The sequence below is a fragment of the Olea europaea genome, chromosome 7, assembly GCF_002742605.1.
Source record: "Olea europaea var. sylvestris chromosome 7, O_europaea_v1, whole genome shotgun sequence".
In the NCBI taxonomy this organism is placed as follows: Eukaryota; Viridiplantae; Streptophyta; class Magnoliopsida; order Lamiales; family Oleaceae; genus Olea; species Olea europaea.
This window is the reverse complement of record NC_036243.1, coordinates 13,854,193-13,867,447: the sequence shown is the minus strand read 5'-3', so window position 1 is coordinate 13,867,447 and position 13,255 is coordinate 13,854,193. Positions and strand designations below refer to the sequence as shown.

The 13,255-nt window shown below is 35.0% G+C and overlaps 2 protein-coding genes across 2 annotated transcripts; one reads left to right on the top strand and one right to left on the bottom strand.

The window, feature by feature from the left end:
• Window positions 1–1,789: 1,789 nt before the first annotated feature.
• On the bottom strand, window positions 1,790–3,550 carry LOC111397078 (pentatricopeptide repeat-containing protein At2g36730). Its single transcript, XM_023023794.1, has one exon. It carries the CDS (start codon window positions 3,510–3,512, stop codon window positions 1,923–1,925), a length of 1,590 nt encoding a protein of 529 aa, XP_022879562.1. The 5' UTR covers window positions 3,513–3,550; the 3' UTR covers window positions 1,790–1,922.
• A 2,206-nt stretch (window positions 3,551–5,756) lies between these two features.
• LOC111397934 (RING-H2 finger protein ATL67-like) lies at window positions 5,757–7,169 on the top strand. Its single transcript, XM_023024897.1, has 2 exons — window positions 5,757–5,884; window positions 6,374–7,169. Exons 1-2 carry the CDS (start codon window positions 5,757–5,759, stop codon window positions 7,167–7,169), a joined length of 924 nt encoding a protein of 307 aa, XP_022880665.1.
• The last annotated feature ends 6,086 nt before the right edge of the window (window positions 7,170–13,255 follow it).

Below are 13,255 nucleotides of genomic sequence, written 5' to 3'. Positions count from 1 at the left end.
ATTGTTTCTATAATTAATTTTTCTAATATTTGTTCTTTTATTTCTTTGGGTAGTTCTTTAATTATTGTTAATGTCATTATTTTTAATTTATTATGAATAGGTTTTAAAAATATATAACTTCCTCTTTCTTCTTCTAAATGTAAATAATTATTTATTTATCTTAATATAATTTCCATGATCTCTATGGCTTTGATACCAATTAGAGAGTGCTACTTAGAGCGAACAAAAATCAAATGAATCTATAATCTATCAAAATTCAAGTAATTTTAAATGTTAAGGATTAAAATGCAGGATTTCTATTTTATATTTACTTGTTATGCAATATTCAACAGGAAGGGTATTTTAGGTATCTAAATTAGTCAAGGGTTATTTTGGAAAAATGGCTTATTTGTTTAAGTCATTTCCATGTATTTCCCGCTTTGCACAGTGATGATGTGCATTTTTTAATATTCCCTAACATGGATATTATTAATAAATTTTAGAAGTTGACTCGGCTTTGCACAGTGATGTGCATTTTTTTTTTCTAACCGGCACAAAAACATTTGTTGGCACAAACACTAGTAAATCTATTAAGTATTGACTCATTTCAGTTGAAATCAAATTTTTGGCAATGTACACCGTGAAACTTTTATACATATGGACCAATATAATTATAAATAAGACAATCACTATGCCTTGACGTTAAGATTTCAAAATTATCTGCAAAAAGGTCAAATATGATTTTATTTTGCGGAAGAAGTGAGAACTAACTTGTCTGGATTTCCTTCTCATCAGGCTTTGGCGGGTGGCTTAAAAATGGCTTCACTTTGCCAAAAGGCCTAGTCTCTAAAACCCAGACTGGAGAGCTGACCCCCCGCAGTTGGGTTTGAAACAATATTCAAGGCTTTTTCGCCTTAGAAATATAGAATAAACCAATTCTTGTTCTGCGGTAGCATATGGACAATGTGTTGGAATTAACCGGCATTTGGTAGTGTTCATCTGGAAACTAATATCATTGTTCACAATTCAGTACAGCCATTTGAGGTCTACTGGCCAATAAAATCCTCCTTTCATTCATTGAGTTCGAGGAAGCACAAGATAAAAATCTTATAGACGAGAAAAATGACGCTGCCTTAAGAGGATGTTTCATCAAACTCCAATAAACATGCTGAGATTTTCAAAAGCTCCTACCTTATAACAGATCTAGTGCTTCCTGAGTGCCTCTCTAGCAGCTGATCTTACAATCATCCTAATCTACGACCACCTTTGCCACTTTATTTAAGTGGAAAATGATGCACAGTGCTTCTATTCACATGTGAGAAGAAAGAAGTAATAATCCAAATGAAGAACATAACAAAAGAAGGGACACCGTTGACAAACGCATTGGCCACACCCAAGAATGATTCAAATACTCAAATTTTCTTTTATTCCAACAGTTTATTACTTAGTAGTTTTATTGTTGAACGAAATATCTTGACTTTCTAGTAGAAAGAGATTTTTCTAATTATCTCTCCCTTTAAACATGTTCTGACAGTTTCTGGCCTTGCATTAGCAGAGCTTCTAATAATTTCGTCTCCTCTTTTTATCTTCTTGTTTAGTTCCAGATTCCTTACCTATAAATGCCCATTACTATATCTAAATAACAATCAGCATTTTTTGAAGTAGAGGGTTCATGACTAGCCAAAAATCACATTGTTGTACATTATTATTTAGGATGTTTTCTAACCTCAGATCTCTGATGTACATCAGGATGAAGAGGCCAAGAAGTAACAATTAGCACCAATAGGTGAATTTTTTCAACTTATATAAATTAAACGAAAAACTCGAAATGTTTATTTTAAATATACAGTAGTTATACACTTATACTCTTGATTTTAACATATTTGGTTTCCAATTACGACTACTAAAACTGTCCTTTCAAAAACCACTCCAGAATCACATAATTAGTCATCATTTATCATCTTAATATGCAAGTTCAGTCTATCTAGCAAAAAGAACATATCCTTATAAGCAAGTTTGAATTCATCTCCAGAGAAGAATCTAAAGATGGATCCTCCTACCTCTAGACAGCTCTCTCCGGCCATCTTTTTCAATCCTTTATCTCTCATAATATTCCTCACATTTGCTGCTTTCTCCCACAAACCCGCTTCAGCATACTTGTTTGCCACCATCACAAAGTTCCCACTTCTTCTGGGCTCCAATTCAAGTAGCTTTTGTCTCACCTTCTCCCCCACCCCACTTAAGTCATTAATGTCATGAATGTTGCAGGCACTGAGCAATGTCCTCCACGTTATGGCATCTGCCTCAATGGGCATATTTAAAAGAAAAGTATAAGCTTCTTTAAGATGACCAGCTCGACCTAAGACATCAACCATCGCACCAAAATGAACCGATGTGGGCTTGATCTCATACACATGCTCCATTTCATAGAAAAATCGCTCCCCATCCTGAACCAGTCCAGAATGGCTACAAGCACAAAGAACCCCAAGAAACGTCACATAGTTAGGCTCGACTGAATTTTGTTTCATCTCCATGAAAAGTTCAAGGGAATCTTTAGCAAAGCCATGCTGTGCATACCCAAGAATCATCGCACTCCAAGTCCAAACGTTTCGATGGACCATCTGACTGAAAATTAATCTAGCATAATCCAGAGCTCCACACTTTCCATACATGTCAACAAGAGCAGTACCCAACTGACAATTCAAAACCATACCTTTCTCAATTACATGAGAATGGACCCATTTTCCCAGACTCAAGTTACCAAGCTCTGCACAAACGGAAAGTACAATCACCATCGTAGTTTCATCCGGCTCAAAATCACTATCCAGCATCTTGACAAAAACCTCAACTGAATCAAAAAACTTTGAGCTCTCTACATAAGCTGAAATAATCGAATTCCAAGAAACAACCGTTCTAAACAACATTTTGTCAAACACCTTGTATGCATAAACAACCTTCTTACAAGAACCATACATATGAATCAAAGTATTCTGAACATACACATTAGAATACAAACCATACTTCACTACTTCCCCATGAATTTGCTGCCCTTCACTGAAACCCGAAAACGAAGCGCATGCCTTGAACACAAAGGGGAAGGTATGCTCATTGGGTTTAACTCCCTCACACCGCATCCCAACAAAAACCCGTAATGTCTCTCTTTCTAGACCGCATTTCGAAGAAGCATATGCCCTTATCAGATGATTCCATGACGAAACTTCCAAGTTTTGGGTCTGACTAATAATGAGACGAGCGTGATGTAATAAATTAATTCTATCTCCGATGTGATTTGCACAGCAGAATTGGATTATTCTATTTACAACACGGCAGTCGTAATGAAGTGCAGAAATTAAAATCTGGGCGTGAATTTGGAAAATGTGCTTTCCACTAGAAAAAGAGGTGAGCCGCGAGAGGCACTGTTGAATTCTTAAGGAGGGGGGAACAGATTTCGGATTACCGTTCAAGGGTTTTGGCGGGTGGATACGATTGGCGGTTGGTAGTGTCATATGAACCATGCAATGCCTTTGTTTCATGTGAATGACAAACTAGGTAGTTTAGTACTCTACTACGTTGACTTAGGGCGGTCTGAGTAATCTTATATATCAATTTCTTAAATAATAAAGCTTGTTAGCTAGAGTTAAAAACATTAAACGAGAAGACATATTGTGGTCGCGACAAATGGTTGGGTGTTTTTTGTTTTAATTTTTCAAACTGTTCAATTACGGGACGATATGTGTCGTCCCCATTTTTTAGCCTGTTTTTCACACTGGATGTGCAACACAATTGTTTCTTAAAATTAAGTCTTGATTGATGTGATTAAAATAAAATTTTTAATAGATTTTGATAAAAGTTAATGAAATGTGTAATTAAAAAGTTGTAAAAATTATAAAATATGTAGTTAAAATTAATTTTTGACTTTCATTGAAATTAAAGTATGAACAAGGGCTAAGCAAATCGCTATGTCCGCTTTTCTATTATAATTTTAAATTTAGTTTATAACTTTCAATTAAATGCGTGTTTGTCTTCCTTTAAAATTTTAAATTATTTGCCACAGTATTATTATCTGTCACACATTCACACAATAAAATATTTTACACGAAAATCAATAAAATTTTTTAACTTTTTAACCACACATTTTTAAAAAAATACTATTCAAAACTCTTTAATTTTCTAAATAATGGATGACAAACAGGGTCTAAATCAACCATTATGATACTTTACAAAAATTTGCATTTTTCTCCTCAACCTTAGCAAAATGTAACAAATATACCATCAATTTTAATTTTTTTAAGCAAGTTCATCCCAACATTTCAATTATTAGCAAAACTCATTTGTACCTCCATTTTGGCTATTAGACGATGTATTTGCCCTTCTCTTTAAATCATAAAAAAATAGAGGAAAGGTTAGTTAAAACCACAAAAATAAAGAAAAATTGTAAATAGAATTCCATATATATATTTTTTCTCCCCCCCCCCCCCCCCCCCCCAAAAAAAAGTCAATTTTTGCCGAGTTAGGATTGATTTTGTCAAGTTAGAGTTGATTTAATTGAGTTGGTATCAATTTGATGTTGCAATTACATAAAGGAACACAATCATCCACACTGAAGGCCCTGTTTTGTTGGAAAAAATGGTTTAATGGGTCAACTTTGAGCCCAAATTTCAGTAGGACCCACCTTTTAAATAATACGGGACCTAGCATATTCACGTTCTACTCCGCGAGATGATTAACGTGATATATTTATTTATCGAAAACCATTTAAAATTGAATGAAATATTAAGTGTTAAAGTAACCCACATAAACTAAGGATTATGGAAGAATTTGATTTGCCAAACACTTATCCCACATAGAAAAGTTAGGGAATTTGATTTGTCAAACACTTATTCCATATAGGAAAGTTAGGAAACTTTGGTGTGGTTTATAAGGTGGAAGTTTGGAATTGGGTTTGAGCCCCAAGGGGTACCAATAGTCTTTGGAAGGGGGAAGACCTATATCCTATTGGGTTCGATCATAAACCTACACGCGCGCGCCGTCGCCGCCCGTCCGACCGGCCGGCTCGGCGTGGCACGTGCCCGAGTCCAATCCGGGTGGACCTTTACACTATATTAAAATTTTGGGCGAAATTGTAAATAATCAAATTCTTGGGTACAAAATGAAATTTAAATTTTGGCTTATTCCGGGTGTTTTATTTTCTTTTAACAGTCGACTGTTACGACTGTTTAATACCGACCAAACAGTCGACTGTTAGCCGACAACAGACACGACTTTTAAGAACAGTATGTCTGTTCGAATTTTTGAGGCTTGTCTGAAAGGTGATGACTGTTCGAATGGCCACGAACAAGTCTATAAATAGCCAGCCTTTCTACCAGAAAATTTACACCATTTTCATTGCAAACTTTCTGTGTTTTGAATCTCATTTCTCTCTTTCTCGTTCTGATATTGTCTCGAAGTAAAAAGCATTTCGTTGAGTTCGTTGGAACTCCTACAGACTGCAGTGCTGCATCCGTAGGAGACGAAAATTCGTTCTATCCTAGGAAACGATTGCTGGACGCCTTTAGCACCATTGAAGGCAGCAAATTCGTTTTAAGGAAATATCGTGAAATCGGTGGGCTTGAATTACAATTTTGCATCCTGTTGATCAATTTTTGCATTCAGGTAATTTTGTCGGATTGTTTTCGAAGGAGTGAGTTCAAACTCTAGAAACAACACAAACAAGTTCACGTGCGCTCTAGCCTTTAAGGTCTCATTTAGAGATCAAGGCTTGAGGGTGTCCACTTCGGATGACGATATCCACCTTGGATCTGCTTCAGTTCATGTTGACATTTGAAGCATCGGTGCATCGGAGTGTGTATCTACTTCGAGTAGTTATGCGCTTCGGCGAATCAAAGCATGGCATGTGTTTGGTGAGGTGGCAGTTCGTCATGGGGGTGTAACAGTATTGATCGTTTAATGAAAAAAAGCAAACTAGATCCAAAAACCAATTTTATCATAAATTTATAAATCATTATAATAACTTAAGAATCATCCAGTTTAGCTTCATATTGGTAGTTTACCGATTCGATGCAGTACACTTTTCATCTTTTACTTTTCTGAATCAAATTGCTTGATTCAAATTTTGAATATTGAAATCAAATTGACAATTTATTTCCTCTACAGTTTACAGTAAGCTCAATAATCAAAATTCGTTGTTAACTTTATATTGTTAAGATTACTTTAACGCAAGATTCACGCACCTACCTAAATTGCATTTGCATTAATTTCAATGTACATCTTACATTACGATTGAAATTTTTCCTTAAATATTTAAATAATTAAAACTATTTAATTAGCCGAAGTTGCCAAAGTTAGACATCATACAAATTACCTTCAGCGATTATTACCAAACACTAATTTCTAGATCCTTCCACAACGTTCCACCGCCACCGCCTCCTCCTCATATAATCCTCAGCCTCCGAATCACTGCAACATTATTTTCCATTTCGACTGAAAATCAATCCTCCCCCCTCCCTCTCCAACCCAAAGTAGAAAAGCTGAAATTTAACATGGCTTCATCGGGATCGGAGAGGAGATCATCTGTGCCGCCGTCTCTCGAAGAATTAAGCACCAGAGGCGCCACCGCCTTCCTTCTTCCGTGGATTCTCAGCATGGCCACTGCCTCGTCTCAACAACCCCGCGATGTTGTGGTGTTCATAAACCAAGCTACAGGGGCCATAACCATGATCGAAGGTTCCCTCGATGTCGAAGCGTTCCTCAGCGGCATGCCCAGGAAGGAAGGGCCGTTGCCGGCGTCTAAAGCGTCTATCGAGTCTATGCCGGTGGTGAAAACAACGGAACTGGGTTCGGAGTGTCCGATTTGCTTAACGGAGTTTGAGGTGAACGGCGATGTCAAAGAGATGCCGTGTAAGCACAAATTCCATTCGGGTTGCATTGACAAATGGTTACGGGTCAATGGGTCGTGCCCGGTTTGTCGGTACATTATGCCGGTCGAGGAGAAGAAAGAAACTGATAGTGAAGGAGAGGTGGAAAGGAGAGAGGGACCGGGGATGAGAATTCACGTGTTTTTTGCACGCGGTGACAACCAGAGGGAGGCGGGTTCGGATACGAGTGTCGGGTCCGGACACGAGGGCTCGGGCAGCAATCCAGAAAGTGAGAATAGAAACGGGTTGCAACCCGAAAACATGGATTTAGATTAATAGGAAATTATATTTTGTTTTAGATTTATTTTTTATTTTTTTGTTTTGGGTGCGGTGGGGGTGTCAGTTTGTTTCTCCTAGGTGAGGTTATGATTTTGTATATGCCTTTTTTTTTTTTTTTTAAATGCGAGTAAAATGCATTTTTCATGCAATTGAAATCTTTGTAATGAGGAAATAGAATATCTTTGAAAGGTAATTTATGTAATTGATTTTTAGTTAATTAAAAACGAAAATTGATTTGTCATGGGTGTTAGCTTAGAACTAGGCATGATTATGTTATTTTGTAAGGGAGAAATTTGCGTCGAAGTCTTTAAATATTTGGAGAAGAATATTGTTAATTGTATATAACTTTGTAGAGAAAAAAAATTGGCTACATTTTATCTTCAAGAAATCTTTTAAGCGTAAGATATTTTTTATTTTAAAAAGTTAACTCTTAAATCATGCTTTCAGTGATTATTTAAATTTACATTTTAATTTAAAAAGTAGGATTGGTTTTTCAAACTCCCAAATTTAAAAGTCAAACTCATTCTCTATAATTAAATATATTTAAAGTATTTCAATTTTCAATATAAAAATAATAATTTAGTGAAAAAGTTAGTTATAATAAAAAAATAGAAAAAATAATAAATATTTTCTAATAGTAGACTTTGTGGAGTACTTTAAAATTTCAACTTTTTAAATTTATAAATATTTTTCCTAATGTTAGAATACACTATTTAAAAATAGAGTCTCTCGGAAATGTTTTCAAACCATTCAAAAAAAAAAAAAATTAATGATTCTCATCTAAAAATTCATTAGTTGATCAAAAGTAATACTATTGATATACTTTTTTAATATGATTTTTTTCACCTTTAATTAATTAAATCAATGGAAATTTGCAAGATCAATTAAAAATGTCAAGTACTCTCAAATCTTTAATAAATGCGCATTGAAAGAAGCTCCAATGGTTCTTATACTATTGATTTTAAATGAGATTTTATACTTTTGATTTTAAAGAAAATTTACATATCTCACTTATTTCTTTTTAGCTCTTTAAAAGTTTTAGTTAGGAGGAAATTGAGTTGATGAAATAAAGAAAATGGGGTGAACGGAAGTGGAAGAAATGAAAGGCTGAGACTCACCAGCCACGAAAGAGGAGACTATTGTAGCGATGGTGATAAATTTTTGGATGTAAATTGTTAGATGTCCTTTTGAAGTACATTTATTAAATGTTTGGGATCACATTGCACATTTTTGATACGTTTTGGAGCTTCTATATAAATTTTCTTGTTTTGAATAATGAAGGTTAAAAGATCATTTTGCCCTTTCAAAATTAATCGAATTTATGTCCAACGTCCTATTTGGTCAACTAACAGATTTTTGAATGAAAATTGTTAGAGGTCTTACCAATACATAATCAGCCGTGCTACTGAGGCAAGTTCAGTGCCAAACTCAAAAATAGGGGTTGAGGTGACATCGCCTCAGCCCCCGATTTCACATCTTTTTTTTTTTTCAGATCCAAGGATCGAGGGGTTGCCACCTCGGCACCTGAATTTAGCCCTGTTTTTGGGCATGTTCAAGCAAGTTAATTCATACACAATTATTAAAAGATTTGAGATATAGCTACTATGATTTAAGGTTTTGAGGCCATATTGCATATTTTTGAAAGGTATAAGATCTTCGCTACAAATATTCAATTGTAAAGATTTCAGCTATATGCAATTAAGCTCACAAGTGATTAAGCCCTTGTTTGAGCCACATTATTGGAATGAAAATGCATTTTTGAATAATATATTGATAGAAAATGTGTAGTTAAAAAATAAGGAAATGTTTTGGATTAGCGTGTAATATTATTTTATTGAATAACGTATGGTTAAAATAATGTCAAATCACTGTTGAAAAATATTTTTTTTTTCAAATAGTGTGACTCAAAGAAGGCATAAATATTTAACGTGATATCAAATGTTGATTATTATCGTTACGCATTGAAGTTTACAAAGGTGACATGAGTAGAGTTAAATATTTAATTCTATTCACTTTTGTTTAATCTAACATATGAAAGACATTTGTCAATACACGATTGTATCTTTGCATGTTATTTACCAAGTACAAGTCTTCATTTGTCTCAACCAACTATACGAGTGCTTAAATCAACATTACACGCAATACTCGAGTGATTAGTCCGTCAATCGGACTCCTTTGACTTCATTAGTAAATACAAGGACCTAATGTTCGTATCATTTTTTTTCCCACTCAACATTGATATTGATGTATCAACAAGTTTTTGACGCGAACACAAGGCAATGATGCTTTAAATTGACATGGATAGGTTAATAAGTATGTAAGTATCATGTATCTTTGATTTAAAGTGAAATATGAGTATTAATTACTCTTTTAATAGTGTTGGCTGCAATAAATGGTGCCACTGGAGCTAAATTATCAATGGGCGTACGTGATCTCTTATCCTATTAAATAAGAATAATGCTATTCATTGATCATCATCTAATCTATAATCTATCTATCAATAACGTGTATGAAAGAAAATTATGAAAGAAATCATAATCATAGCTTTTTTTAATCTTATTAAAGGTCCTAATGTTTACTTATTTTTTGAACTTTTATCTTGAATTTTTTTTCGCCCTAATGTACCCACAAGAAAAAAAAAAAAAAAAAAAAAAAAAAAAAAAAAAAAAAAAAATAAACGAAACAACCAAGATCGTGCAATCAGGTGCCTATTAAAAACGAAGAAACCATAAATAAATAAAAAAAAAAAAAAAAAAAAAAAAAAAAAAAAAAAGAGCACAAGAAGATATTGGACATTGGCACAGTTCTTTTCAAGAAAATTCAGCAATTCAAAACTAACAAATAAAATGACTAAAAATCGTAACTATCATACTTTAGTGTTACATTTTCAGAATATCAAGATTTGAAAATATCTTCAAAACATTTTCAGAATATTAAAGTTAGAAAATATTTTCAAAATTCAAGCCATAATGTAATTTTTATATTAAAATAGCTAATAACTAATTTCATAAGATTTGTATGTGACCTTAATTCGTGGTTATTTATAGAATAATTGAGATTTATCTCCCTCGTCATGTTAACACCCCAAAAACAGCAAAACAATTATGCTCGCTGCCATTTTTAAGTCTCTGTAATGTCATCCAAAAATTAGCCACCGTTGTTCATGTTACGTTAAGAAATCAAGGGCTTCGGTACGGGAACATAATTCGAAGAAACAAGGACATAAGTTTAGGTCACAATAGTTCTACATACAAAAAATAAAAAATAATAAAATAATAATAAAAAATTGGGTCATCACAAATTTTAAAATCGATCACAAATCAGCAGCCTGCTTTCCCAATAGGGAGACATTTGGAACTCTTAGAGGTATATATGTATCTTTTATTAATCTGCAGATATGTGATAATAAAAAATTATGAGTGCAGTCAGTTTGTTTGTGTTAAGATTTGGAATCCATCTTAATAAGGTCTACCTTATTAAGAGGAGTGATCCAAAATTTATTTAAATTGGTCAATATTTCGGTATTTAATCGATGTGGGGTTTATTTCCTTAACATGCCCCACAAGATGGTGATTCTTTTTTAGTAGATCAATCTTGAAATTCGTGTACTCATTTTTGAAACTTAATCGGATCGAATAGCTCGTTGAAGCTTACTGGGCTCTGATACCATGTTAAGATTTGAGATCCATCTTAATAAGGTCAACTTTATTAAGAGGGGTGGCTCAAGATCTATTTAAGTTGATTAATATTTTGGTATTTAACCGATGTGAAATTATTCCCTTAACAGTTTGTACAATGTTGCTGACTCTCGTTTCTATTTTCAATTGTGGTGATTAAGTATCTTAAATTGTGTCAACTAGAAACATTCACACATAGGTAAAAAAAAAATCAATCCCGCCTGGTGTACAGGATTCCTTTTTACAGAAGTTTTACAATCTGACGTGGCTTCTTTGTTTAATAAAAATAAAAGGACAACAAATGAAAGAAACGAGGCGCGAGGCAGCTTCATTCTCCTTCGTATAATCCCCAAATTGAAAACCCTTTCCCCACCTCGCCATTGCCATCTCCGTCGGCCGCATCTACGTCTGTGTCTGTGCCGCCCATTGCCTGTCGGCTACCGAATCAGGTAAAACAAAAAAGTAGCAACTGCAACAAAGACGATTTGTGAAGGTCGAGAAAGTGCAAATGTTGCTTTGAGTTTCCACTGGTGTGAAGCGACGACCACCGGCGAAACGCGACCACAACGGCCCACTGAAGATCTCACGATACAGAAACTCTTCCAGCTGCCAAGGAATCTCCAGCTGCCAAGAAATCTGCTACCAAGGAATCTGATCTGTTGCAACCACCAAATGTCAGTTAATACCGTTAAGATGAATTAGTTAGAAGTTGTTAAGTGATTAGTTGTAGTTAGGCAAGTCAGCTTGTATATATATACCTGTGTCTGTAATATGAAAATCAATTTTTTCCGGAATGAGAAAATCAGTTTTATCATTCTTCTCTCTGCTTTTAGCTGATTCAAGCTAGAATTAATTTTCATTTGATCTTGCTCAAGGATTTCACATGGTATCGAGCCAAAGGTTCCTGCTTATTCAGTACCTTCTACAATACGCCCCTGAATCTGATGATGGCGAGCTCCAACTCCAACCCTGCTGATGATCCAACTAGTCAATATTTCTTGCACCCTAGTGACAATCCAGGTGCTATAATTGTCTCTGAAATCTTCAATGGGGATAATTACACTTCTTGGAGTAGAGCAATTTCTATGGCACTAAGTGTAAAGAACAAATCTGCCTTCATTGATGGTTCCTTACAAGTCCCAGATCCATCCTCTGGTGCTATGTACAACTGCTGGATCCGTGCTAATGACTTGGTGTTATCGTGGTTGTTGAATTCTATCAGCAAGGATATCCGCCAAAGTCTGTTATACATCTCTTCTACACATGAAGTCTGGAAAGAACTCAAAACTAGATATAACCGCAGTGATGGACCTAGAGTGTATCACTTGGAAAAGTCTCTCAGTTCCATTTCACAAGGATCACAGATTCTCACAATGTATTACAATTCTTTCAAAGCTACTTGGGATGAGTATATTAGCTATAGGCCGCTACCTAAATGCAAATGTGGAAAACTTTCGAGTTGCACATGTGACATACTTAGCAGCATATCTAAAACTCAGCAATCAGATGCTGTCATTAAATTCCTCATTGGCCTTAATGAATCTTATTCTGCAATAAGAAGTCAATTGTTGCTCGCTTCTCCACTTCCATCATTGGCTCAGGTATATTCTCTACTTCTTCAAGAAGAAAGCCAAAGAGATCTACAGAACCATTCATTTCCAGAATCAGCTGCAATGGCAGTAAAGCAATCTCACAAAATGTTCAAGCCTTCTCCTTGGAAGAAGAAGCCTAAATGCACTCATTGTGGCTACCTCAATCATACGACTGACAAATGTTATCAACTCGTAGGTTATCCTCCTGATTGGAAAGGGCCTAGAGGACCAAGAATGTCAACTAATAGCTCTACTGCTCATGCTGTGATTTTAGATCAACAGACAGATGATGAGAGGCCAGATATTTCCAACCAAGAGCTTTATCAACAGTTCTTGGCCTTTGTCAAAACACAACAAAAATTTCCTCATGAGCCATCTAATGCCACGTCCTCTACCGCAGCCGTCACCACCACAGGTATCTCATCTTGTAATTCAGCTTTTACAAAAACCAAACTCATTCCTTGGATAATTGACACAGGTGCAACAAATCACATGATCTGTTCACCAACCTTTTTCACAACCATTGATTCAACCATCACCACTAATGTTCATTTACCAAGACCTTTATTCCTGTCAGCCACATTGGCAAAGTCCAAATTTCTAGCAATTTAGTTTTTGAACATGTTCTGTGTGTACCCACTTTCTCATTCAATTTGATATCAATTTCAAAATTGACAAAATCTACTAATATCTGTGTATTGTTTACTGCTTCCAATTGCTATATACAGGATATGACCAGCAAGAAGATGACTAGTTTTGCTAAGGAAAGGGGAGGGCTATATTACCTCCTAGCCACTCATGATCAACCAACTCC

What these genes read in the sequence shown, in the direction of transcription:
- LOC111397934 (XM_023024897.1), top strand. Translation starts at nt 5,757, where the DNA reads ATGACGATATCCACCTTGGATCTGCTTCAGTTCATGTTGACATTTGAA. An exon ending in CATGGCATGTGTTTGGTGAG is followed by an intron (nt 5,885 to 6,373) that starts GTGGCAGTTCGT and finishes ACTAATTTCTAG; the next exon opens with ATCCTTCCACAACGTTCCAC.
- LOC111397078 (XM_023023794.1), bottom strand. Translation starts at nt 3,512, where the DNA reads ATGAAACAAAGGCATTGCATGGTTCATATGACACTACCAACCGCCAAT.